General features: G+C 47.8%; 2 protein-coding genes across 5 annotated transcripts in view; one reads left to right on the top strand and one right to left on the bottom strand.

The window, feature by feature from the left end:
* RAC1 (Rac family small GTPase 1) overlaps positions 1-16,173 on the top strand; it is a 29,586-nt gene extending 13,413 nt beyond the window's left edge. Inside the window, exons 3-6 of one of the 2 annotated variants that reach the window (XM_034963663.3) lie at positions 4,141-4,258; positions 12,343-12,405; positions 14,089-14,248; positions 14,537-16,173. In XM_034963663.3, the coding sequence (XP_034819554.1) occupies positions 4,141-4,258; positions 12,343-12,405; positions 14,089-14,248; positions 14,537-14,667 (472 nt within the window). In that variant the 3' untranslated portion in view covers positions 14,668-16,173. Of the gene's footprint in view, positions 1-4,140; positions 4,259-12,342; positions 12,406-14,088 lie in introns of both variants that reach the window. The other variant, XM_063605629.1, reaches the window with a different exon arrangement.
* Positions 16,174-21,276: 5,103 nt separating this feature from the next.
* DAGLB (diacylglycerol lipase beta) overlaps positions 21,277-26,233 on the bottom strand; it is a 39,378-nt gene continuing 34,421 nt past the window's right edge. For all 3 annotated transcript variants that reach the window (XM_034963660.3, XM_034963659.3, XM_034963662.2), the window contains 4 exons: positions 25,116-25,184; positions 24,961-25,033; positions 22,276-22,526; positions 21,277-22,181 (listed from right to left, as the gene is read on the bottom strand). In XM_034963660.3, the coding sequence (XP_034819551.1) occupies positions 21,983-22,181; positions 22,276-22,526; positions 24,961-25,033; positions 25,116-25,184 (592 nt within the window). In that variant the 3' untranslated portion in view covers positions 21,277-21,982. The remainder of the gene's footprint in view (positions 22,182-22,275; positions 22,527-24,960; positions 25,034-25,115; positions 25,185-26,233) is intronic.

The raw sequence follows: 26,233 nt of genomic DNA, 5'->3' as shown, positions 1-26,233 counted from the left end.
TCTGACCAAAAGTCTGATCAGAAACAGTCCTTGTCAGTGCACGAGTTTCAGATACATTGGCTTTCTGGGAACTGGAACGGGAAAGATTCCATTATGTTTTAATTGGCCTTTTCTGATAAGTCATCAGTTGGTTACATGTCCGCATTGAGGTGTAGGGCTTTGGAATTGAAACTTGGGTGTGTGTGTTGAAGGGGGAATGGGAGGGTGGAATTGGCTATTGAATTGCTTACTCCCTGTAGGCAGCAGAATTGGGTGGAGACAGGAAAGTGCTGCTCTGGTGATGGGTTACCCGGGAGCCCACGTAGCTGAGCCTCATAATGCACCATCCTGCAGCTGCTGTGAGTCCTCCCTGTGCAAGCTGGGGAGGTGTCGCCTCCTCCCCACCTGTGTTCACCTCCTCAGGCACAGCACACACCCAGGTGCTCTCTGAAGTGTCGTACCCATGTTTTTGTTGTTGTTGTTTTCCTTTTTTTTTTTTTTTTTTTGGAGTTAGTCTCTCTCTCTTGCCCAGGCTGGAGTGCTGTGATGGGATCTCAGCTCACTGCAGCGTCTGCCTCCTGGGTTCAAGTGATTCTCTGCCTCAGCCTCCCAGGTAGCTGGGATTACAGGCATACACCACCACACCTGGCTAATTTTTGTTTCTTTAGTAGAGACGGGTTTCACCATGTTGGCCAGGTTGGTCTCAAACTCCTGACCTCAGGTGATCTGCCAACTTCAGCCTCCCAAAGTGCTGGGATTACAGGCATGAGTCACGGCACCCATTTTTTACTGTAAGTGGAATCATGCTGTCCCTGTTGTCTTAAATTTATGGGGGAGATTTTCCTTATCTACATATGTAGATAAAGGTTTAATCATTAATGATGAATGATTTTGAAGTACTATAACTGATTTAACCCACTGGTCACTTGGACTCTTGGTGTTAACAAACATTGCTGGGTTCAGTGTTGTCCCTTATGTCTTTGTGTACACTTGATAGATTATTAGAAGCAAAATCATGCCAAATCAAAAGACAATGGATGTTTTAAATTTTGGTAGATACAGCTGGGCGTGATTGCTCACGCCTGTAATCCCAGCACTTTGGGAGGCCAAGACGGAAGGATCACTTGAGGTCAGGAGTTCGAGACCAACCTGGCCAACATGGTAAAACCCCCACCTCTGCTAAAAATACAGTAGTTAGCCGGGTGTGGTGGTGCACTCCTGTAGTCCCAGCTACTCAGGAGGCTGAGGCATGAGAATTGCTTGAACCCGGGAAGCAGAGGTTGCAGTGAGCCAAGATTGTGCCACTGCACTTCAGCCTGGGTAACAGAGTGAGACTCTGTCTCCAAAAAAAAAAAAAAAAATTAAAAAATTATTTTTTGGTAGATAACTACCAAATTGCTGTCTATAAAGCTGTCACTTTGCTGGCCTTGACTTAAGTGGCCTCTTAGTACACACTGCCATTAACGTGGGTTGAAGTTATCTAACCGTTTTCATTTCCAATCACAGATGTGGTTAAAATCTTTTGAATTTTTTTTTTTTTTTAATTAAAAAATTTTGCTCACGCCTGTAATCCCAGCACCTGGGGAGGCTGAGCTGGGCGGATCACTGAGGTAAGGAGTTTGAGACCAACTTGGCCAAGATGGTGAAACCCTGTCTCTACTAAAAATACAAAAATTAGCTGGGCATGGTGGCACATGACTATAATCCCAGCTATTCGGGAGGCTGAGGCAGGAGGATTGCTTGAACCTGGGAGGTGGAGGTTGCAGTGAGCCAAGATTGTGCCTCTGCACTCCAGCCTGGGCAACAGAACAAGACATTGTCTCCAAAAAAGAAAAAAATATATATGTGTTTTTGTAGAGCTATGTTTTGCTATATTGCCCAGGCTGGTCTTGAAGACCTGGCCTCAGGTGATTCTCCACCTTGGTCTCCCAAAGTGTTGGGATTACAGGCGTGAGCCACCACACCTGGCTCTTTTGAATGTTTACTGTACATTTTTAGTCTCTTGTGAATTGTCTGTTTAAATCTTTCGTATTTTTCTACTGAGATTTTTTCTTACTGATGGAACATTTCCTTCCTTCCTTTCCTCCCTCCCTGTCTCCCTCCCTTCCTCCCTTCCTTTCTTCCCTCCCTCCTCCTCTCCCTCCTTCCCTCCTCTCCTACTCCTTCCCTCCTTCCTTCCTTCCTTCCTTCCTTCTCCTTTCCTCCTTCCTTCTCCTTTCTTTTCCCCTCCCTCCCTTCCTCCCTCCCTCCCTCCTTCCCTCCTCTCCTACTCCTTCCCTCCTTCCTTCTCCTTTCTTTTCCCCTCCCTCCCTCCCTCCCTCCCTTTTTTTTTTTTTTTTTTTTTGTGAGATGGGGTCTTGCAGTATTGCCCAGGCCGGACTTGAACTACTGGTCCTTCCACCTCAGTCTATTGAGTAGCATGCTCCACTGCACGTGGCCTGATGGAACGTTTTGTAAATAATCCTCAGTCTGTCATTTGTCTTTGTACTTCATTATGGTGTCTTCTGCCATATAGAAATTTAGCATTTAATGTAAATAATACCACCTTACCCGGGCACGGTGGCTCACACCTGTAATTCCAGCACTTTGGGAAGCTGAGGTGGGCGCATTATGAGGTCAGGAGATCAAGACCAGCCTGATCAACATGGTGAAACCCCATCTCTACTAAAAATACAAAAATTACCTGGGCGTGGTGGCATGCACCTGTAATCCCAGCTCCTCAGGAGGCTGAGGCAGGAGAATCACTTGAACCCAGGAGGTGGAGGTTGCAGTGAGCCGAGATCGCACCACTGCACTCCAGCCTGGGTGACAGAGTGAGATTCTGTCTCAAAAAAAAAAAAAAATAATAATAATGATAATACCACCTCTCCCTCAGAATTGTATGTTGTACTTAGAAAGGCCTTTCCTACTTAAATAATGCAAAAGTATGCTCTAGTATTTTTTTCTAGGATTTTTGTGGCTAAAATTTTTATCTTTAATGCATTTAGGACTTATTTTTGGTATAGAATGAGGCAAGGACCTGATTCTTTTTCCCTTATGGGGAAAAAAAGTCACAATACTATTTATCCAATAATCTTTTTCTTATGGAAATATAATTAACATGTCCATCACCATCACACCTTTTCTTTCTTCTTCTTCTTCTTTTTTTTTGAGACCGAGTTTCGCACTTGTTGCCCAGGCCGGAGTGCAGTGGCGCAGCTTGGCCCACTGCAACCTCTGCTTCCCGGGTTCAAGCGATTCTCTTGCCTCAGCCTCCCAAGTAGCTGGGATTACAGGTACCTGTCACCACGCCCTGGCTAATTTTTGCATTTTTAGTAGACACAAAGTTTCGTCATGTTGGCCAGGCTGGTCTTGAACTCTTGACCTCAGGTGATCCGCCCACCTCGGCCTCCCAAAGTGCTGGGATTACAGGCGTGAGTCACCGTGCCCAGCCTCTGCTTTTTATTATATTTTTCCTTTTTTTTTTTTTTTTCTTTTTTGCCTTCCTGTCCAGAGGAAACACTATTTTCTTCAAAAGCTTGGTTTCTGCTGACCAGTAGCAATTTTTAACATCAGTCTGATTTCCCTCTGTCAGCCTATAGGCTTTGCTGGGTTATCTCTCCTGACTAATTTGTGTAGCAACTTCACATGAATTTAAACATTTGTATCATCAGTTACACTCACTTTGAAAATGTTATTGGGAGGCTTGTTAAGTCAGGTGTATTTTGTGTGACTGCTCTACACTCAGGCCTTCTGGAAACCCTGCAGAGGGTAGCTCTAGTGGCCAGCTAGCTCTCTTGCTGAAAATGAGCAACATAAGTACATGAAAAACCCAACAAGTAGGATTTGAAAGCGGGGCTAATTGTACCCTTATTTCTTCTGGGGATAAAAGTCTTAAACTTTGTTTAAAGTAAAATGTTTTTATTTCTGACGGTGATTTGTTTCACTTAAATAGCTTGTTGTTTGTTTCTTTCATTTCTCTTAAGTTTTGGGTTGGGTTTGGTTTGTTTCCCGCAAGTTTTGCCCGTGCCTCCTTCCTCCTTGTGCCTGCAGGGACATTTGCTGGTGTGGCAGCCTCCAGGCCCATCCCCAGCCTTTTTCTTGGCACACCTGCTCTAGGATGGCTGGGACAGTGACTTAGCTTCTACACCTGTGACTAACCATTTTCATTCCATTCTACAGCTTTGACAATTATTCTGCCAATGTTATGGTAGATGGAAAACCGGTGAATCTGGGCTTATGGGATACAGCTGGACAAGAAGATTATGACAGATTACGCCCCCTATCCTATCCGCAAACAGTAAGGATTGCAGCTGATTTTTAATGTGTCTTTTAGAGTATATAATTCTCGAGCGCTTAATTAGTGCGTTGTTACCTATGGACGTGCTTATATTGCCATCATTTGGGTATTGAGTAAATAGCAAACAGGGTGGAATTGGTTCCATGTAAACATCCCCCTAGATGCAAGCCCAGGGGTTTTGTGTTTTGAGCGTTACCAGCTGTTCCATTGTTGGGCATTTTACAGTCTTCCATTTAGCTTTAGAATAACTGTATGAAAGAGGTACTTTTTGTTTTGTTTTTGCAAACCAGTTTTTAACACCAATTAGTTTGAAGGCAGGTTTGCTGTGTGACATTTTTGTACCACAGAATCAAATTAGGCAGTTAAGATTCAGGTTTCTTTAAACCAAGTTAGTAACTAATCTCACAGGTTTAATACATTTTTTCCCACAAAATACATAATTTGTATGGATTTTGTGAACCATACAATAGAACCTAAATTTATTCAATGTAAATTGAAGTTTTGGTTTTGTAAAATGTATCCACTGTGTCGAATCAGAAAAAAAAGTTTAGTTTTGCTTCTGTATCAGACAACTAAGTGATTTATTTACCAAAGCTAATTAGAGCAGTAGCTGGTGAAAATGGGTACTTAGAAGACGTTGTGGTTAAAAGTTACTTTTCTTTAAGCAGTGGTTTTACTTGTGTATCATTTGCTTATCTTGTTACATGTTTGTTCTTCATTTTTAAAAGTGTCTTTGGAAGCAAAAGTTAAATATGCTTGAGATTCCTTGGGTTGATAACCTGTGTGCATGTCCTAGCTCTGTGACTTCAGGCAGGCTTCATCCTCTCTCCAGTCTTTGCCTGTTTCCTTGTAGGGTGAGATGAGTACATGTCACGCACGCATAACAGTCCTGGGCACATAGCACACACTGTGGGGCCAGCCGCTGTCAGAATTCTCCTGTTCCTCAGTGTGCGGGTGGGTCGGCCTAAAGAGTGCTGCTTTCCACGTTGTGCCCAAATGAGTGGAAGTTGTGTGGTGCTCAGCACACCTGGGTTGGCCGGAGGGATTGGGGTTGGGGTTGGGTTGAGGTCAGGAAGACATCCTAGAGAAAGGCTGGCTTTGAGCCCTGATTGATGGTGAGGCAGCCTGTGATTGATTCAACCAGTACTTGGTTGTAGGGGGTAATATGGGTGAAATAACTTAGTAGTTAAGTCTGCTGTATTAAAAATCAGTCTATAATCCCCAGACAATTCAAATTCTTCAGTATCTTAGGAAACTCTTCTATACCCAGTGGATGTTTAATAATTCAGATTGTAAATGGATTTAAAAACATACTGGCTGGTAGAGTAGGAGACTTCAGCCCACTGGACACATGTGGAAGGGTGTGGTGTCATTCTGAGAAACGAGAGCCACCCTGCTGTGACTCAGGGGGTACCGGGCAGGGTGAGGCCTCTCTAAGGAAGGCCTCACAGTAAGTCAAGGGTGACTTGGCAGGAGTCCCACTTTGTGTTCTGAGGAACACACAGATAAGGAAAGAGAACTCTCCTCAGCTTGAACAAAGCTGTAGAGTGTGAGGCCTGGTATCAAAGTAGGTGTTGTCCTCATAGGGCTAGAACTTAAACTTCATGTTTCCTCTGTGTGAGACTGTGGACTGCTTTCCTATAAAATATTTGAGGAGCAAGGAGGGAGTGGGACATGGTTCTTGCCCTCAGGTAGTTCACAGAAAAGTCCCATAAACTGTGTAAGACACCCTGTGCTAGCAAGGGGGTGAGCCGGGCGCTTAAGGAGCAAGAGGGGCGAGCACCCACCCAGCAGTGGAAGCATTCCTGTCTGGACTCCTTCAGAGATAAGGAAATTATCTTGACAACTCAGGGGCAGGCCACAAATGCTCAGATACCAGTGTCTGGAAGGTCTCATCCCTTTGAGCCACACTGTCCTAAGAAGAACTGGATCTGGTAGTAACATGCTGGCACCTGGGTCTCTTGTTGATAAAGGGGAAACCTCTAAATTTTGTACTACATGGAATGTGGTCCCTGATTGCTGGCTCTGTGGTCTGCAGACCTGTTGATGTAGCTCATCCAAGACTGCTTAGACACTCTCCTGAAGGACCAGTTGGAAGATTTCTTATCTAGGGTGTCCTAAAAAGAGATGTTACATTTCTTGTGGTCATTTAACATTGGCATCCTCTCTATTGGGCAGCTCTGTCTGGCTAAGTCTGTTCAGACCATTCATTTCTTCTTCCTTCTCCAAAAGATGGTGAGCAGGTAGTCGCCATTCTTAGTTGAAATTGCCCTTCAGGTTTTTATTTTCCCAAATTACGTAATCCTTACATTATCTTCTCTTGAAAATCTTTGCTAAGTTCTGCATACTCATCTTCAGTTGCTATGCACAGAATCAAGTCTCGTCAGAGTGACGCTCAAGTCCAGCATCTTCCCTTGTGTAGATCACCTGTATTTATTTGCCTGCTTGTACCAGCATTGGTGGTGTGAGTGGGAGCCTAAGTGACCTGTCAGTGTCACAGCGAGTCCTGAGCCCTGTGTGTGTCCTGAGACTCAGGCTGTGCAGCGGGTTCGCTGGGATGCTGAGCCTCCATGTTGGGGTCAGCCAGGACCCCAGTGCGTCATGCCAGTTGTTTCATTTTCTCTCTAGGCTAAAAGTTGTTGTTGTTGTTGTTTTTTGAGACAGAGTTTCGCTCTTGTTGTCCAGGCTGGAGTGCAATGGTGTGATCTTGGCTCACTGCAACCTCCGCTTCCCAGGTTCAAGCGACTTTCCCGCCCTAGTCTCTCAAGTAGCTGGGACTACAGGCATGTGCTACCATGCCTGGCTAATTTTGTTTTGTATTTTATTTTTTTTGAGACGGAGTCTCGCTCTGTCGCCCAGGCTGGAGTGCAATGGTGCGATCTTGGCTCACTGCAAGCTTCACCTCCTGGGTTCACGCCGTTCTCCTGCCTCAGCCTCCCGAGTAGCTGGGACTACAGGCGCCCGCCACCACACCCGACTAATTTTTTATATTTTTAGTAGAGACGGGGTTTCACCATGTAAGCCAGGATGGTCTTGATCTCCTGAGCTTGTGATCCGCCCGCCTTGGCCTCCCCAAGTGCTGGGATTACAAATTTGGTATTTTTAGTAGAGACGGGGTTTCTCCACTTTGGTCAGGCTGGTCTCCAACTCCTGACCTCAGGTGATCCGCCTGCCTCTGCCTCCCAAAGTGCTGGGATTACAGGCGTGAGCCACTACGCCTGGCCAGTGCTAAAGGTTTTAAAGTGGTGGGCTAGACTCCTGTGATGGTAGATAAAAAGAAAAACTGTGATGTTAGGCTTGGCAGTTTTGAGTTTCAAAAGGCCTCAGCCTTTGTGAGGTTGGCTGTTACAAGTGCAGCCAGAGAGCACCAGGCACACACCTGTGGTTCAGCAGAACTAGAGTTGTTACTCTTCGCCGCGAGGGAAACACGCACCTGGGGGCTGTGGGAATTCGGCCCTCACTCTTACTGGCCGGGAGCAGGGGATATTTGGTGATTTTTGTGGTTTGTATGATGATCTTGGATTTGTCACTACTTAGAAACAATTATGAGTTGTTTTTTTTAAAGTTTACTTACTTTTGGTCGTATTTCAGCACAGTCACACAGGTCACCTTCTCTGATGTTAGTGTTCTGCGAGATGATTCTATTCAATAGTAACACCTCCACCAGGGCGAAGCTGCGAGTGCCAGGCTGGTTCTCATACGTCAGGGCTGCCTGACCCTTTTACAGGATTACAGGCGTGAGCCACTGCGCCTGGCCAGAATGTCTGTGTGTTTTAAAATTCCAAACCTGAAAGTAAAATCCAGGTGGATAGCATTTGGAAGAGAATAAAACGAAGTAGAAACAACACTACTTTTTTGTAGTGAGATCTCAGCTGTCCAGATGCCCGCCCTGTCTTACTCCATGGAAAGTGGACCCATCTGTTGTGGATGGTTCCACCAGTGGGCAGGAGGCCGTGGGAAGAGCAGCCCTGGCTACATTTACCACCGAGGAGGGAGTGGTGTGTGATACAGGAGTAACAAAGGCGTTGAAGGCACCACGTGTGTAACAGGCACGCGGGAGTCTGGGTTAGTCAGAAAGGGGAAAGCAGTGCTCAGGTTGACTGGAAACATAGGCCGGTGACCGGAGACAGCCTGAGGCTCCAGAACACACAAGTGACCTGTGAGGAAGGAAACTGAGAGACCCTGGAGAGACACCGGTGGTGCCCTCTCAGGTCCTCTGAGTGTTACGAGGACAGGGAAGAAATAGAGCCTCCCAACCAGGGTCAGCCAGCACAGCCTCTGTATGTGAAGCGTCAGGACAGCGACGGCCGGGAGGAGGGGATGCTAGGAAGTGAGTACCAGAAGCACTAGACAGGGTTTTGGGAAGCTATATTTAGCTGGGGACGAAGAAGGAACAAGGAAGGAACAGGCAGATGGCATAGCACGAACGCCGGGTGGAAAGTGGAACTGCTCGCTCCTGTCGTGTGTGTCTCTTCTCCATCAAAAAAGAGGCTCTTAAAAATCGAAAGCATGCCACAGATACGATCAGAGGCTCTTTGGAAGCTGCATTTTTGTAACTGGTTCTCGATGATCCTCTCCCATGGTAAAGATTTGGCACCATATCAAGTCCTTGGGAGGACAAATCTTCAAAAATAGCCCATAGATGAAACCCAGATAGCTGTGGAAACTAATGTGCTCTTTGAATGTTAAGTCAGAAAAGCTTGAGTGGCCTGGCACAGTGGCTCACGCCTGTAATCCCAGCACTTTGGGAGGCCGAGGTGGGCGGATCACGAGGTCAGGAGATCGAGACCATCCTGGCTAACACGTTGAAACCTCGTCTCTACTAAAAATACAAAAAATTAGCCGGGCGTGGTGGCGGGCACCTGTGGTCCCAGCTACTCGGGAGGCTGAGGCAGGGAGAATGGTGTGAACCTGGGAGGCGGAGGTTGCAGTGAGCCAAGATCGCGCCACTGCACTCCAGCCTGGGCGACAGAGCGAGACTCCCTCTCAAAAACAAAAACAAAAAAAAAAAAAGAAAAGAAACCCCGTCTCTACTAAAAATACAAAAAAATTAGCTGGGCGCAGTGGCGGATACCTGTAGCCCCAGCTACTGGGGATGCTGAGGCAGGAGAATGGCGTGAACCCGGGAGGTGGAGCTAGCAGTGAGCCCAGATCGCGCCACTGCACTCCAGCCTGGGTGACAGAGCAAGACTCTCTCAAAAAAAAAAAAAGAAAAAGAAAAAAAGAAAAGCTTGAGTGAGATGAAATTAAAATAATTTTCTCATTTTGAGACAGAGTCTCGCTCTGTCACCCAGACTGGAGTGCAGTGTCACAGTCTCGCCTCACTGCAACCTCTACCTCCCGGGTTCAAGCAGTTCTCTGCCTCAGCCTCCCGAGTAGCTGGGATTACAGGTGCCTGCCACCATGCACGGCTAATTTTTTGTATTTTTAGTAGACACAGGGTTTCACCATCTTGGCCAGGTTGGCCTTGAACTCCTGACCTCGTGATCCACCTGCCTCGGCCTCCCAAAGTGTTGGGATTAGAGGCGTGAGCGCTTTTCTTAAAAGAGTTCCAGGGTTCTATGTTGGAAGAGCGAGTCTGTCAGTTTTTATTGGAACAAAGAAATGAATTGACAGCATTGTGATAAACACTGGAAGTGTCCCTTCTAAAATTTGTCCATGGCTGGAAGTGGTGGCTCATGCCTGTAATCCCAGCACGTTGGGAAGCCAAGGTGGGTGGAGCACCTGAGGTCAAGAGTTTGAGACCAGTCTGGCCAACATGGTGAAACCTGGTCTCTACTAAAAATACAAAAAATTAGCTGGGCGTGGTGGTGTGTGCCTGTAGTCCCAGCTACTTGGGAGGCTAAGGCAGGAGAAGCGCTTGAACCCAGGAGGCAGAGGTTGCAGTGAGCTGAGATCTCACCATTGCACTCCAGCCTGGGCAACAGAGCAAGACTCCGTCTCAAAAACGCTTGTCCTTAAGGGATGGCTTCCCCCAGACCTATAAAGTAGCCCAGAATTGGAGGTCTTAGTGTCAGCAACAGTGTTGATTTTGATAATGCAAGTCTGTACATTCAAACCAGTCTCCCAGAACTAGGTGGGAGATAGGAACATTTCTGCATAGGAGACTTGGAATGTTCTGGCAGCATTAAAACCCTGAGGCCCGGCTATGTTCTGGGAGAGCCCTTTGTCTGGTAGGCATCATTTACAGACGGGTCCTTTTCCTGTGTGCTGTGGCTTCAACTAGGCTGTGTCTGAGAACTCAGATGGAGCACTTGAAAGTGCCCGTGGCTCCCGCCTGCCTTTGCGGTAAGGGACAGTGCAGAACATCTCCGGCTGTGCCAGCTGTTGTAGATTCTGGTGGGTGCTGCCATGGGAGGAGGAGCACGTTGTTGCCCCCCCTCAGGATTTGCCTGACCTCTGTCTTCACCATCGTTGAACTTAACGCCTGCTTTTGACCAGGTAGCGTGGAGTGTTTCAGTGGCATTTGTCATCGAAGATATGTTAGAATCTATTGTATGCTTTTGGATCTCTCCGGAGGGTTAAGACAAAATTCTAATAAAGAATCAATAAGAGGTTATATTGATTTTTGTTGTCTTCAGTCTGTACTAAACTCAAACCAAGTTCTCATGCATTACTAGGTTGGAGAAACGTACGGTAAGGATATAACCTCCCGGGGCAAAGACAAGCCGATTGCCGTATGTAAAACTTTCAGTCCACTTCAGTTTCAAGCTTTCTCTGTTCTCTCATTTCACTTCGTTTTCCTAGGATTTTTTATTAAGCCTCAAGCTCCTTGAGTGTTTTATATTTAATTCACTCAAGGTTGGGGTTTTGCTTGATGAAATAAACTTCATTAGAGTGTGATAGTTTACCCACCGGCTTGAATTAAAGCAGTTTGTGAACTGTGATCTTCCCCTCCTAAGTGAAAGGAGGGGAGAGTGAGAGGGCCCCTCTCCTGGCTGGTTGGAGATGCAGATATGGAGACTCCTCCTGGAAGCCCACCTGGCTGTGAGCCGAGCCGGAGCAGGACTAACCTTGTTGCCGGGGCCTTCTTTCTCCGCTTGGCTGTCCCGTGTGGTGGGGCTGTCTGGGCGTGGCTGTGCAGTGCTGCTGAGCTAACCCCACCGTGCTTGAGATGGTGTGCTGGGTGCCGCGGTGATTCTCGGACGAGCTTGTGCATGCGCCAGCATTCTTCAAATGCCAGTTATAAAAAGCTGTTGTGTGGGATGTTTCTTTCCCTTTCAGGTACAAGGTATCAGCTGGAGGGTTGAAAGTGTAGCTTGGGAATTGTGCGCATTTCATAAAGTAGCATAATTGCCTTTTTCCAGGAGAATATTTTAGAAATCTAGCATTTTAGAATTCTTGGGCATTTTTAAATACAGGTGAATATTTGAATTTGGTTTGACACAAAATACAGAATGGATGAAGCATGCAGATGTCTGGCGTGTGCCCCGAAGCACCCTCCACTCTGTCCTCTGCACCCACCCTTTGCGCCTCTGCGTCAGCCACAGCTGCCCCGGGAGCGAGTTCTCCTGAGGCCCTGGCTGTGCTGACTCTAGGGCAGCGTGAGGGTGGTTGTCAGCTGTGAAGGTGCCACTTACACACTAAGTCCTCCTTCCTTGTGGAGGGAAGGGCTCAAGTAGCAAATATTGGAGCCCCCGTTTGGTGCTGGGAGCTGCGACAGGCAGCTCCTGAAGAAGCAGTTTAATTGGAACCAGTGACCATCTAAAACTGTTTGTACTCTAAACCAGATTTTACAGAAATATTGGAATCATACCTTTATACTTGAATTTTTCTGTTTAGATAGTTAGGCGGAAAGGAAGCCTCCTGGGGGTCTGGTCTGATCCTCCTGATCCTTGAAGAGCTTCCAGCATCATTCCCCCTTCATGCTCCCCATTTTCATAAGTAACTGGTGGCTTGACATGCTGGGTTTGGTTTGGGAGCCCTCTGACAAACTGAAAGGGTGGATCAGGAAGCGTCTGACCACACCACTGGTAGACACGCTCTGCGTCCGACAAGTCCTTCCCAGCAACATGTAGAAAGCGAAGTGCATGCTTCATTCTAAGGTCGTTGTCTAAATGTTTCCCTGTGTCTCCTTTTTGTAGGATGTGTTCTTAATTTGCTTTTCCCTTGTGAGTCCTGCATCATTTGAAAACGTCCGTGCAAAGGTACGTGGGGATTTAAAGTGTGTATGTAAGTTATAGAATGATCCTCTCAGAAATAAATACTTTAAAATATCACTTAGCCTAGCAATTTTCAGTTATTTAAATTGGTTTTAGCAATTTGCTACTTAGGTACATGATTGGGTTTTTTTTTCTTTTGAGACGGAGGTCTCACTCTGTTGTGTCTAGGCTGGAGTGTAGTGGTGACATCAGAGCTCACTGTAGCCTTGAACTCCTGGGCTCAAACAGTTCTCCTGCCCCAGCCTCCTGAGTTGCTGGGACCATAAATGTGCACCACCATGCGTGGCTAATCTTAAAAGAATTTTTGTATAGCTGGTTTTGTAGACCCTGGCTTGTCTCAAACTCCTGGGTTGAAGTGATCTTTCAGCTTCAGCCTCCCAAAGTGGTGGGATTATAGCTGTGAGCCACTGTATCTGGCCCATCAGCAGTTTATTTTATTTATTTATTTTTGACAGAGTCTTTTTTTGTTTTTGTTTTTGTTTTTTTTTTTTTTGAGATGGAGTTTCACTCTTGTTGCCCAGGCTGGAGTGCAGTGACGCAATCTTGGCTCACTGCAACTTCCGCCTCCTGGGTTCAAGTGATTCTCATGCCTCAGCCTCCCAAGTAGCTGGGATTACAGGCATGCACCACCACGCCCGGCTAATTTTGTATTTTTAGTAGAAATGTGGTTTCTCCACGTCAGTCAGGCTGGTCTCGAACTCCCGACCTCAGGTGATCTGTGCGTCTCGGCCTCCCAAAGTGCTGGGATTACAGGCGTGGGCCATCGTGCCCGGCTGAGACAGAATCTTGCACTGTCATCCAAGCTGGAGTGCAGTGGTACAATCTTGGGTCACTGCAACCTCCCCCTCCCGGTTCAAGCAATTCTCCTGCCTCAGCCTTCTTAGTAGCTGGGATTACAGGTGCCCGCCAACACACCTGGCTAATTTTTGTACTTTTAGTAGAGATGGGGTTTCACCATGTTTGCCAGGCTGGTCTCGAACCCCTGGCCTCAAGTGATCCACCCGCCGCAGACTCCCAGAGTGCTGGGATTTCAGGTGTGAGCCACTATGCCCGGCCTAATACGTGGATTTTTAAAGCTTCAGGTTCTGGTTCAGAAGTTTCCTGGGTCTCATTAAAATAATGAGGCACTCAGAATTGGTCTAATAAAAATAACGACCATTTCTTTCTACTCCAGTCTCTTTCACAAAGTTCTTAGTGAAAATGACAAGTGAGGCCCTTTAGTAGGGGCATTTTCAGTGGAGATAATAGCGGCAGACCTGAGACCTTGGGCTAGGTAGTTTATTCTCATTTCTGAACAGATGATGAATTTTCTCAGATGACCCTAAGAAATTGTTTTACCAAAAACAAAGTGATCTATTTGCTTTGGGAGGAACTCCCTTCCTTTTGTTTCTCTTCCCTTCCCCCCTTCCCCTGCGGTTGTAGAGTCCGTTCTGTCCGGTCGTGGTTCTGTCCAGCCATAATCCGGGAGTCCTAGCTTGCTAATGGAACACCTGAGATGTTCCTTATGACTCAAGGCTTGAATTGAAGGTGGGAACCATGTGAAGCCTCGGTGGGGAGGCCTTGCCTGAGGTTAGGTGTCTGGCATGAGTGCCGCCGGCTGGGTGTGATTTAGGTGAAGGACATCTGTAAAGGAGCGTGTCACAACCTCTGTTCCTTCTTCACATCTAGTGGTATCCTGAGGTGCGGCACCACTGTCCCAACACTCCCATCATCCTAGTGGGAACTAAACTTGATCTTAGGGATGATAAAGACACGATCGAGAAACTGAAGGAGAAGAAGCTGACTCCCATCACCTATCCGCAGGGTCTAGCCATGGCTAAGGAGATTGGTATGGAATCCTGCGTTTTTCCTCCGCCTTGTACCTCTTTTATTGTAGTGACAGAGACTGAAGTCCAGTCTGGGAAAGGAGGGTGTGTGTCTCCCACTCAGGGCCTGGTGTACTCTTGGGGAACCAGCTGGCAAGGCCCTCTGGGTCTTAACGTCAGCGTTGGAAGGTGGAAGCAGGGCTGGGAGCCGGCAGAAGGTGCCCGGGCCCCAGGAGCTGCCTCCTGCTGGTGGTGTGATCAGAAGAGAGTGGGGTCGAGTGTACATTGCCGTGTGGTCGTGTTTCCTGTAGGTGCTGTAAAATATCTGGAGTGCTCGGCGCTCACACAGCGAGGCCTCAAGACAGTGTTTGACGAAGCGATCCGAGCAGTCCTCTGCCCACCTCCCGTGAAGAAGAGGAAGAGAAAATGCCTGCTGTTGTAAATGTCTCAGCCCCTCGTTCTTGGTCCTGTCCCTTGGAACCTTTGTACGCTTTGCTCAAAAAACAAAAAACAAACAAAAAAAAAACGGTGGAGCCTTCGCACTCAATGCCAACTTTTTGTTACAGATTAATTTTTCCATAAAACCATTTTTTGAACCAATCAGTAATTTTAAGGTTTTGTTTGTTCTAAATGTAAGAGTTCAGACTCACATTCTATTAAAATTTAGCCCTAAAATGACAAGCCTTCTTAAAGCCTTATTTTTCAAAAGCGCCCCCCCCATTCTTGTTCAGATTAAGAGTTGCCAAAATACCTTCTGAACTACACTGCATTGTTGTGCTGAGAACACCGAGCACTGAACTGTGCAAAGACCTTCGTCTTTGAGAAGACGGTAGCTTCTGCAGTTAGGAGGTGCAGACACTTGCTCAGTAGTTCTCAGATGCGTAAAGCAGAACAGCCTCCCGAATGAAGCGTTGCCATTGAACTCACCAGTGATTTAGCAGCCCGTGTTCCCGACATAACATTGTACTGTAATGGAGTGAGTGTAGCAGCTCAGCTCTTTGGATCAGTCTTTGTGATTTCATAGTGAGTTTTCTGACCAGCTTTTGCGGAGATTTTGAACAGAACTGCTATTTCCTCTAATGAAGAATTCTGTTTAGCTGTGGGTGTGCCGGGTGGGGTGTGTGTGATCAAAGGACAAAGACAGTATTTTGACAAAATACGAAGTGGAGATTTACACTACATTGTACAAGGAATGAAAGTGTCATGGGTAAAAACTCTAAAAGGTTAATTTCTGTCAAATGCAGTAGATGATGAAAGAAAGGTTGGTATTATCAGGAAATGTTTTCTTAAGCTTTTCCTTTCTCTTACACCTGCCATGCCTCCCCAAATTGGGCATTTAATTCATCTTTAAACTGGTTGTTCTGTTAGTCGCTAACTTAGTAAGTGCTTTTCTTATAGAACCCCTTCTGACTGAGCAATATGCCTCCTTGTATTATAAAATCTTTCTGATAATGCATTAGAAGGTTTTTTTGTCGATTAGTAAAAGTGCTTTCCATGTTACTTTATTCAAAGCTAATAAGTGCTCTCCTTAGTTTTCTAGTAACTAGGTGTAAAAATCATGTGTTGCAGCTTTATAGTTTTTAAAATATTTTAGATAATTCTTAAACTATGAACCTTCTTAACATCACTGTCTTGCCAGATTACCGACACTGTCACTTGACCAATACTGACCCTCTTCACCTCGCCCACGCGGACACACGCCTCCTGTAGTCGCTTTGCCTAATGATGTTCCTTTGGGTCTGTGAGGTTCTGTAAACTGTGCTAGTGCTGACGATGTTCTGTACAACTTAACTCACTGGCAAGAATACAGCGTGGGACCTTTCAACCACTACAACAGAATTTTTTAAATTGACAGTTGCAGAATTGTGGAGTGTTTTTACATTGATCTTTTGCTAATGCAATTAGCATTATGTTTTGCATGTATGACTTAATAAATCCTTGAATCATACGACTGGTAATACTGGTGTTTTTGAGACTTGATGAACAAGTTCCTGGTGTGTGTTTGTTTGCCTTGCTTTAAAGTCCTGGGTTGTTGGAGACAGTCATTTTCAATGCGTGTCTCCACACAGGAGGGACAGGGAGTGCCACCTCCAGGGGAGAACTGGGTGAGCCCAAATACGGCAGGAGTGGAGGTGACATTCATGTTTGGACCTGTCGAACAGTGGCGAAGCTCTGATGGAGAAGCGCGCATCGGGGTGTGTGTGCACATCCTGGCCCAGAGCTAGGGGCTGAAGATGGAGATGTTGGGACCCTAGACTGGCCCTGGAAGAGTAGAGGTTGGTGAACCACATGCCCTTAAGATCCTTTCCAGAGGCTGAGTGCGTGGCTTACGCCTCTAAGCCCAACGCTTTGGGAGGCTGAGGCAGGAGGAGCGCTTTAAGCCCAGGAGTTCTAGACCAGCCTGGACAAGAAAGAGACCTACCCCCAAAAAAAAAAAAAAATGCAAGAGCCTGAACTTGTACTACATAAAGGTTCATGTTAGAATTCATTTTCTTAATATTCCTTTTTATTGCTTTGAAGATTTTTTTTTTTTTTTTTAAGATGGAGTTTTGCTCTTGTTGCCCAGGCTGGAGTGCAGTGGTGTGATCTCGGCTCACTGCAACCTCTGCCTCTCGGGTTCAAGTGATTCTCCTGCCTCAGACTCCCGAGTAGCTGGGATTACAGGTGCCTCCCCTGACGCCTGGCTAATTTTTTGTATTTTTTCACCATAGTTTCACCATGGCCAGGCTGGTCTTGAACTCCCAACCTTAGGTGATCTGCTCGGCCTCCCAGAGTGCTGGGATTAAAAGCGTGAGCCACCGCCTCCAGCTGAGTATTTTTTTTAAAAACAGATATAAATAATGCAGATTTTGTTTTTTGAGATAAGATCTGGCTCTGTCTCACAGGCTGGAGTGCAGTGGCGTGATCTTGGCTCGCTGCAACCTATGCCTCCTGCACTCAAGCCATCCTCCCACTTCAGCCTCTGGAGTAGCTGGGACCACAGGTGCGCGCCACCACACCCAGCTAATTTTGTATTTTTTGTAGGGTTTTGCCATGTTGGCCAGGCTGGTCTTGAACTCCTGAGCTCAAGCAATCCACCAGCCTCGACCTCCCAAAGTGCTGGGACTCCAGGTGTGAGCCACCATACCTGTCAATATGCAGTTTTTAAAAGTAAAAGTTTTAGTGGTTTTTAAAGAAAAAGTCTTCCCCCTTCGTAGCCTCTCCAGAAGGAATACTTTGTTTGCTTACCTGATTTTTGGTATTTTACCTGCTGTGTCTAAATTAGGCTTTTTGTTCCAGTGTAACTTCTGAGTTCAGCCATTCTCATCGACATTCCCAGCATGGACGATGAGAGGCTTGCTTTCCTGCTTGTAGCCCTCTCCACCCAAAACCTTTCTCATCCCCTCAATCTGATGGTTTTGGTGGACTCAGTTTAGTGCCGGCATGATCACTACTACATAAACTACTCACTGGCCTTGCCATGTAGCAAGAAAACTGTTTCCTGCAGAACTTCTGGTTTTCTTTGGGATAATTAGTACTTTGCTTACTTTCCTATGTACTGAATTCAATTGTGAACTTTTTTTTTTTTAAAGGAAGGGTCTTGCTCTGTCACCCAGGTTGGAGTGCAGTGGTGCCATCACAGCTCCTAGACTCAAGTGATCCTCCTGCCCTAGCCTCCTGAGTAGCTGGGACCACAGGTGTGTGCAACCATGCCCGGCTAATTTTTTAAATGTTTAGTAGAGTTGGGGGGGGGGTCTCCCTGTGTTGCCTAGGCTGGTCTTGAACTCCTGGCCTGAAGCCACCATTCCACCTCAGCCTCCCAAAGTGCTGGGATTACAGGTATAAGCCACTGTGCGCGGCCTCAGCTGTGAACTTTCATCTATTGTCTAAACCTCTCAAGATATTCAGATGTGTTATTTTTGCCAATACCCATTTTCCTGGAGTCATCTGATCTGCACCTCTCTTAGGTGCTGGTCTTCATTTCCTGCATCCAGATTCCCTTTTTTGATTTACTTCATCCTGAATGGTTTCTCCAAGAAATCCCTTGAGAGAGTTGGAAGTACGTATAGTCATGCACTATGTAATGACATTTTAGTCAACAGTGTATTGCATATATGATAGTGTGTGACTGCACCTTATTTTTACTGTACCTTTTCTGTGTACAGATACGCAAATACCACTGTTACAACTCCTACTGCATTCAGTATAGTAACGGGCTATGCAGGTGAGTAGCCTGGGAGCAATGAACAGGCCCTACCTTCGACCTAGGTGTGTAGTAGGCTGACATTAACAATGAAATCACCCGCGTGTTTCTCAGAATGTATACCCATCGTTAAGTAAGGCATCACTCTTATTTTTGAGCCCCTGCATCTTTGAAAACAACTGTTGTACATTACTTCTGGCTGGGCCTAAAATTCTAGGTTGGTGTGAACATCCCTTTTAAGTTATATTTTCAAGACAGGGTCTCACTTTGTTACCCATGCTGGAGTGCAGTAGCATGATCTCAGCTTACTGTGGCCTCAACAACCTGGGCTCAAGCAGTCCTGCTCAGCATCCTGAGTAATAAGGACTACAGGTGTGCACCACCATGCCCAGCTAATTTTGTTTTGTAGAGATGGGATCTGACTATGTTGCTTAGGCTGCAGATTTCTTCTTTTGAGACAGGCTCTTGCTATGTTGACCAGGCTGAGACTCAAACTCCTGGGCTCAAGTGATCCTCCCACTGCAGGCTCTCAAGTAGCTGGGACTACAGGTTTGGCCCACTGCACCCAGCCTCCCTTCGGTTAAAAAAAATTTATTTTTGGCCAGGCACAGTGGCTCATGCCTGTAATCCCAGCACTTTGGGAGGCCAAGGTGGACAGATCATTTGAGGTCAGGGGTTCGAGACCAGCCTGGCCAACATGGTGAGACCATCTCTACTAAAAATACAAGAATCAGCCAGGCGTGGTGGTACATGCCTGTAATCCCAGCTACTTAGGAGCCTGAGGCAGGAGAATTGCTTGAACCTGGGAGACGAGGTTGCAGTGAGCCAAAATCGTGCCACTGTGCTCCAGCCTGGGTGGCAATAGTGAGACTCCCATCTCAAAAAAAAAATTTTTTTTTTTTTTTTGTAGAGATGGGGTCTTGCTGTGTTGCCCACACTTGTCTTGAGCTCAAGCAGTCCTCCCACTTTGGCCTCCCAAAATGGAATGATTACAGGCCTGAGCCACTGCACCTAGTCCCTTCAGAATTCTGAAGGCAGTTCTTCCATGATTTTTCTTAGCCATTTCTGTTGGGATGTATTTTTTTCTTAAATCTTGTGAGATTGTCCTTTTCTCTTCCACATCCTAGGGTTTGTTTTATCCACCGTGCTGTGCGCTTGGTGGCCTCTTTCCATCTTGGAAACTCGTGACTTTCAAACTCAGATGTCAGACCTGGAGTGTCCTCGTAACCTTTTTCTTTTCCTGGTTTGTTATCTTTGAGCTTTTGATTTTGTCTGATGCTTTTCATCTTCAGGAGCTCTTTTCCACTCTCCTCACTATGAGCCTTCAGGGTCAGTTCTGAGTCACAGCGCTTTCTCTTGAGTCCCAAGCCATGGCATGGGTCATTAGGAGCTTCTGTCCACATCATGTTTCTTGTGGTGTCTTGTTCCTCTGGTGTCAGGAGTCCTTGGCTCATGCTTAAAAGTTGAAGTTGGAAGCAGTTCCCTAGGAGGGTCACACCATGTAGCGAGTCCATCTTGTACCTTTCTGACACTAGGTGAGTGCAGGAATTGAGTTTAGAAACAAAGCTTGTAGCAGTTGGACGCTGCTACTGCTTTTTTTTTTTTTTTTTTTTTTTTTTGAGACAGTCTTGCTCTGTCGCCCAAGCTGGAATGCAGTGGCACGATCTCGGCTCACTGCAGCCTCCGCCTCCTGGGCTCAAGCCATTCTCCTGCCTCACCTCCCGAGTAGCTGGGATTACAGGTACCTGCCACCACGCCTGGCTATTTATTTATTTATTTATTTATTTTTTTTTTTTTTGAGGCGGAGTCTCGCTCTGTTGCCCAGGCTGGAGTGCAGTGGCATGATCTCAGCTCACTGCAACCTCCGCCTCCCAGGTTCAAGCGATTCTCCTGCCTCAGTCTCCTGAATAGCTGGAGCTGCTATAGGTGCACACCACCACACCTGGCTAATTTTTGTATTTTTAGTAGAGACAGGTTTCACCATGTTGGCCAGGCTGGTCTCAAACTCCTGACCTCAGGTGATCTGCCCACTTTGTCCTCCCCAAAGTGCTGGGATTACAGGCAAGAGCCACGGCACTCAGCCTGCTACAGCATTTCAATTAAAGTTGGACTTATTTCTGTGAGACAGGGTCTTACTCTGTCACCCAGGCTGGAGTGCAGTGGCATGACCGCAGCTCACTGCAGCTGTGAACTCCTGGGCTCAAGTGTCCGCCTGCCTCAGCCTCCCAAAGTGCTGGGATTACAGGTGTGAGCCACTGCGCCTGGCTTGAAGTTTTTAAAGAGCCCTTTGCAGGCTTTACAAAGCTCTAAGGTGGCATGGCTGTGACAGCAGAGAGGCCCCAAGGAGGTGTCTTCTGAGGTCAGATTTCCCGGGAGAATCTTCTCCTTGAAGACTTGGGAGCCAGGAGGGGCACAGTCTCCTTCCCTCAACTGCTTGTGCCCAGGCCCCACCTTCCACCTCAGAGCAAAGGACAGGCCAGGTTTCTTGCCGCTTTCCAGCAAACCTGCTCTTTAGCTGGGCGTGTCTGCATCACTCCCACTTCACAGCTGCCCAGGGTCTTGTAAGCTGGGGTCAGTTCATGTCTTTCCTTCCCCCTTAAGGTTCTGTACTGTGCGTCCTCTGACTGTTGGAGTGTCTTTTCCCATCCTGTGGGTCTCTGCTTTTTTGGAGAAATCTCCCTCCTGTCATTCTGTTGGGCTTCCGGTGGGAGAGGGGGTGAAATCAGTGCTTGTGCAATCTTCCATCTGTAGCCAGAACCCCAGGGTTTAAAAAAAAACGTGGAAACATCATTGCTCTACAACCACCCAGTATAGTAGCGCTACCTGGAAATCCCCAATAAGAGAGCACGCGGCTGTACACACAAGCACTATCGTGACGCGCGCTTTATTGTTTCAACTCCTGAATCCACTGGCCGACCCGAGAGCCAGAAGAGTAGCAAGAATTCAATCAGCAACTCTTGAGGTGGACAAACAACTGGGCAGTGGGAATAGGTAGTTGGGGGGCTGTGGCTCGGCGAGGCCGGGGGCTCCACTCACTTCCCCAATCGGGTTTCGTCTTCATCCCCAGCCAGCGCCCAGGGCTGCCCTTGGTGACGCCCAGGAGAAAACCCCAGCCCGCACCCTCACCACAGTTCCATTTGTACATCCAGAAAGCCCAGTTTGAAAAACAAACCACGCCTGTAAACCGAGTTGGATGAAAAGGGCTGCCTTGGGGGTGGGAGGCTAAGGAACTGTTCACGGTCTTCTGGGTGGGTCCTGGATTCCCCACTTCTGGAGCAGTCCTCAGACAGCCAAGGGATCCATCCGCGGGCCAGGGCTTCCCGAGGCTGTCTCCACGGTCGCTGGGTCTCAGGAGTTGTCCTATCACCTGAGCGTGCTCGCTGCTTCTGCTACGATTATGGCCACAATGACTTCCCATAAACTTAGTCATTGAGACCATGGAATTCTGTTCCCATCCGATTCCTGTTGATGGACATTCGCTGTTTTGGCGTCATGGGAACTCCTCGGATGGTAAGTCAGTTTAAGGACAAAAGCGTGAGTCCATCGTTCCTGGGACAGCTTCCAGTGGCCCTGGTCAGGCCACGTCCACACCGGAGACCCCTTGTGCTGGACAGGAGACGCAGGCCGCTCTGTCGGAGACCACGCTGTCCAAGGCCCGCATCAGGATGTCTGGCATGTGGTCTGTGAGCATCTTCGGACCTATGAGTATTTTGCTGAATTCCGCTTCGTGTGACCACTTGGCGCTATAGTGAGCAGCAGAGCAGCAGCCAAACCTGAAGCAGAAAAGGAGAGACAGCTCCCACGCGGCCCCAGGGCTGACCCCGCGCTGCTCCTGCCTGCCCACCACACCCACCACGCCGCACTCACCGCCCCGAGGCGCCCTCCTCCTGCAGGTGGATGATCCTGCCGGGAGGGTAGAGAGGGGGGTACTTGGGAGAAGAGTCCAGTGGGGAGTCGCTGGAGAAGCTGTAGGCCGGGGACCAGCGCGTCAGTAGGCTCTGCTCCCCCAGAAGAGGCTGTGTCAGGACTTCCTGGTCGCCCCCGTCCAGCTCCGTGGGAAAGTTGTTGGGGTTTCCTCCAAACAGTTCGTACCACAAACCGTGCAGCAAGATCTTGTACTGAGGGCGAGACCCAATCAGTAGAATGCTGTCACTCACCCTCTGTCACCCGAGACCTCCCGAAACACCAAGGCGGACCAGGCACAGGAATCTGCCCTTTGACCCAGAAACCCCGCTTGGAAGACTCCAGCAAAGATGCACCGGCGAGCTGTGCTGGGTGGCAGCCACTTCGGCTCAGGACAAGGCTCTATGCCTAGTCACAGATCACGAAGTGTGGGCTCTCTCTTGGGCAGTAAAACCATCACACGTGGAGCAATATTAAAAACTAAGCCATATAGACTGTGAGGGATATTTCCCTTAATTATTTTCCGGCAATTCTGGAAATCAGCTTTACCCTTCCTTCCCTGAAAGGCATTAGATATTAATTTCTATGGGCTGGAGCGCAATGGCGTGATCTTGGCTCCACAATCTGCCTCCCGAATTCAAGCGATTCTCCTACCTCAGCGTACTGAGTAGCTCGGCTTACAGGCTCCTGCCACCATACCCCGCTAATTTTTTGTATTTTTTTTTTTTTTTTTTTTTTGAGACGGAGTCTCACTCTGTTGCCCAGGCTGGAGTGCAGTGGCGCGATCTTGGCTCACTGCAAGCTCCGCCTCCCGGGTTCACGCCATTCTCCTGCCTCAGCCACCAGAGTAGCTGGGACTACAGGCACCCGCCACCGCACCCGGCTAATTTTTTGTATTTTTAATAGAGACGGGGTTTCACCGTGGTCTTGATCTCCTGACCTCGTGATCCACCCGCCTTGGCCTCCCAAAGTGCTGGGATTACAGGCGTGAGCCACCGCGCCCGGCCTAATTTCTTGTATTTTTAGTAGAGACGGGGTTTCTCCATGTTAGTCAGGCTGGTCTCGAACTCCCGACATCAGGTGATCCGCCCACCTCAGCCTCCCAAAGTGCTGGGATTACAGGCATGAGCCACCGGGCCCGCCCTAGATACTAATTTCTAAAAAAAATTTTAGGCTGGGCACAGCAGTGGCTCACACCTGTAATCCCAGCACTTTGGGAGGTCAAGGCAAGCAGATTGCTTCAGCCCCAAAGTTTGAGACCAGCCTGGGCAACATGATAAGACCCTGTCTCTACAAAAAATACAAAAATTAGCCAGGTGTGTTGGCGCATGCCTGTAGTGTAGTCCCAGCTACTCAGAAGGCTGAGGTGGGAGGATCACTTGAACTTGGGAGGCTGCAATGTGCCGAGACTGTGCCACTGCACTCCAGCCTGGGTGACAGAGCGAGACCCTGTCTCAAAAAAGAAAAAACTGGGGGAGGTAACTGGTAAGGAGAAAAATTTAAATTGCGTTTCTTCTTTCTGATTAGGAACAAAACCATGAGAAAGGTCAGAAAACAAAGGGATTAAACAAGTAAAAATCATCTCTACCGACACTAAACAAAACCACCCTTGGCATATGTATTTTCAAATTTTTGTCAAAATTCATATATCTGTATCCCCTTGTCCCCACTCTCTGCCGTGAGTCATATGTCTTAAGAATAATTTTTAAGTTTTTTTTCTCTTGAACTTTTCAATGGATATCTATATCGGCAGACATAAATTTCTTCTTTTTGGAGACAGAGCCTCACTCTATTCCACAGGCTGGAGTGCGGTGGTGCAATCTTGGCTCATGCAACCTCGGCCTCCTGGGTTCAAGCGATTCTTCTGCCTCAGCCTACCAAGTAGCTGGGATTACAGGCACTCACCACCACCCCTGGCTCATTTTTGTATTTTTACTAGAGACGAGGTTTTGCCATGTCGACCACTCTGGTCTCGATCTCCTGACTCAGGTGATCTGCCTGCCTTAGCCTCCCAAAGTGCTGGGATTACAAGCGTGACCCACCGTGCCTGGCCAGCAGACATAAATTTCTACCAGCATGTTAAAAAACCCTTGACGTGGACACATGTCACCATTTTAATAACTGCATGATATCCACAGTGTAGATAAATGTGCCTGTACCTCTTAAGGTCTATTTGGCAGCCTTGCTTCCTAAGCTTTCGGACAACAAAGCCAAAAGGCATTAACAAACTGTTAGTCACAAGACAGGACTAAGAAGTTTGTCAGAAAGCAAAATCAAACAGTTCCTCCAGAGTATTTTCTTTTTTTTTTTTTTTTTAGAATAGAGACAGGGTCTTGTTGTGTTGCCCAGGTTGGCCTCAAGGGATCCTCCTGCCTTGGCCTCCTGAGGTGCTGGGATTCCAGGCATACAGCACTGCGCCCAGCCCAGATCCTGTTTCCTCCCTGTGACATTTCCCCCACTTGCTGCAGCCATTTGCTTTCTTAGACATCACAGAGTCCTAGCCCAGAATCTGATCAGATGGTGGAAGGAGAACTTCCAGCAACAGCATAGAGTGCCCTGCACTGAGGGTGCAATTCCTCCCGGCTCTCCACAGGATCTCAGGGACAGGCCCCGTGTCCTGCTGACCCTCTCAACAAGGCACCCGCTTACCTTGGGTTTATTGCAGTGCGCGACCACTCGCAAGATTCTTCTCTTCAGATCTTCCAAGTTGGTCACACTGAGCCTGTTTAGCAAAGAGGCACAGTGAGGCTGGGACCTGGCACTCCCAACCCCCCAGCCCCGGGCACAGCACCAGGTGGGCTTACCTGGGAATCACATCCTTCCCCAGGACGAGTGACACGATGAAGCTCTGAGAATATTCATGCAGAGCTTTGCTGAAATTCCAAACAGAGAGAGGATGTTAGCTTTACGATGACACTGCCCACAAGGGCTTCCATGAAAGAAATCAGTAACACTGAGAGGGGTTAGGTTCCCAGGCCTCAGCTCTGTTCTCTCTTCTCTAAAGGGAGGGTGGGGGAAACGTCAGTTATGGCAACTCACTGGCCAGATCCTACTAAAGCCACAATATGTGTTCAACAGAGACGCCCCGCAGCTAAAACCGCAAACTGGACACCAAGGCGGACCAAGCACATGGATCTGTCCTTTGACCCAGAAACTGCACTTGGAAGACTCCATCAAAGATGCACTGGAGGCCGGGTGCAGTGGCTTACGCCTGTAATCCCAGCACTTTGGGAGGCCGAGGCAGGCGGATCACAAGGTCAGGAGATTGAAACCATCCTGGCTAACACGGTAAAACCCCGTCTCTACTAAAAATACAAAAAATTAGCCAGGCGTGGTGGTGGGCGCCTGTAGTCCCAGCTACTCAGGAGGCTGAGGTAGGAGAATGGCATGAACCCGGGAGGCGGAGCTGGCAGTGAACTGAGATCGCGCCACTGCACTCCAGCCTGGGCGACAGAGCAAGACTCCATCTCAAAAAAAAAAAAAAAAAAAAAGATGCCCCAGCAAAAATGAAGGGGCAGAGGCAACAGGCGATTCACTGCAGCAGAACCTGCACCGGCAGAGGCTGGAGCCTCCAAACACCCATCCACAGAACTGCCTTCAGCTCCCAACAACGAGTCACATAATCGTGCGTCCCGCACAGCTGGGAGAAGGAGGAGGACTGTGTGTGCCACTGCGGGGTCATCTCAGGACATGCGGTGAAAGTGAACAGCCACGACCAGAGACAGAAGAGCAGGGAGAAGGTGCAGCCTTTCATCAACAGGAGGAGAGGAACACAGACACGCTTCCTTCCAGCCATGGACGTAATGGAAACACCAGTCAAAACCACCACATTCTACCTCTGGGGTGACAGAAAGGACTTTTCTGTTTTTGAGATGGAGTCTTGCTCTGTCTCCCAGGCTGGAGTGCAGTGGCACAATCTCAG

This window comes from Pan paniscus, chromosome 6 (genome assembly GCF_029289425.2).
Source record: "Pan paniscus chromosome 6, NHGRI_mPanPan1-v2.0_pri, whole genome shotgun sequence".
Lineage (NCBI taxonomy): Eukaryota > Metazoa > Chordata > Mammalia > Primates > Hominidae > Pan > Pan paniscus.
The sequence above is the reverse complement of the archived record's forward strand: the minus strand, read 5'-3'. Positions and strand labels throughout refer to the sequence as shown.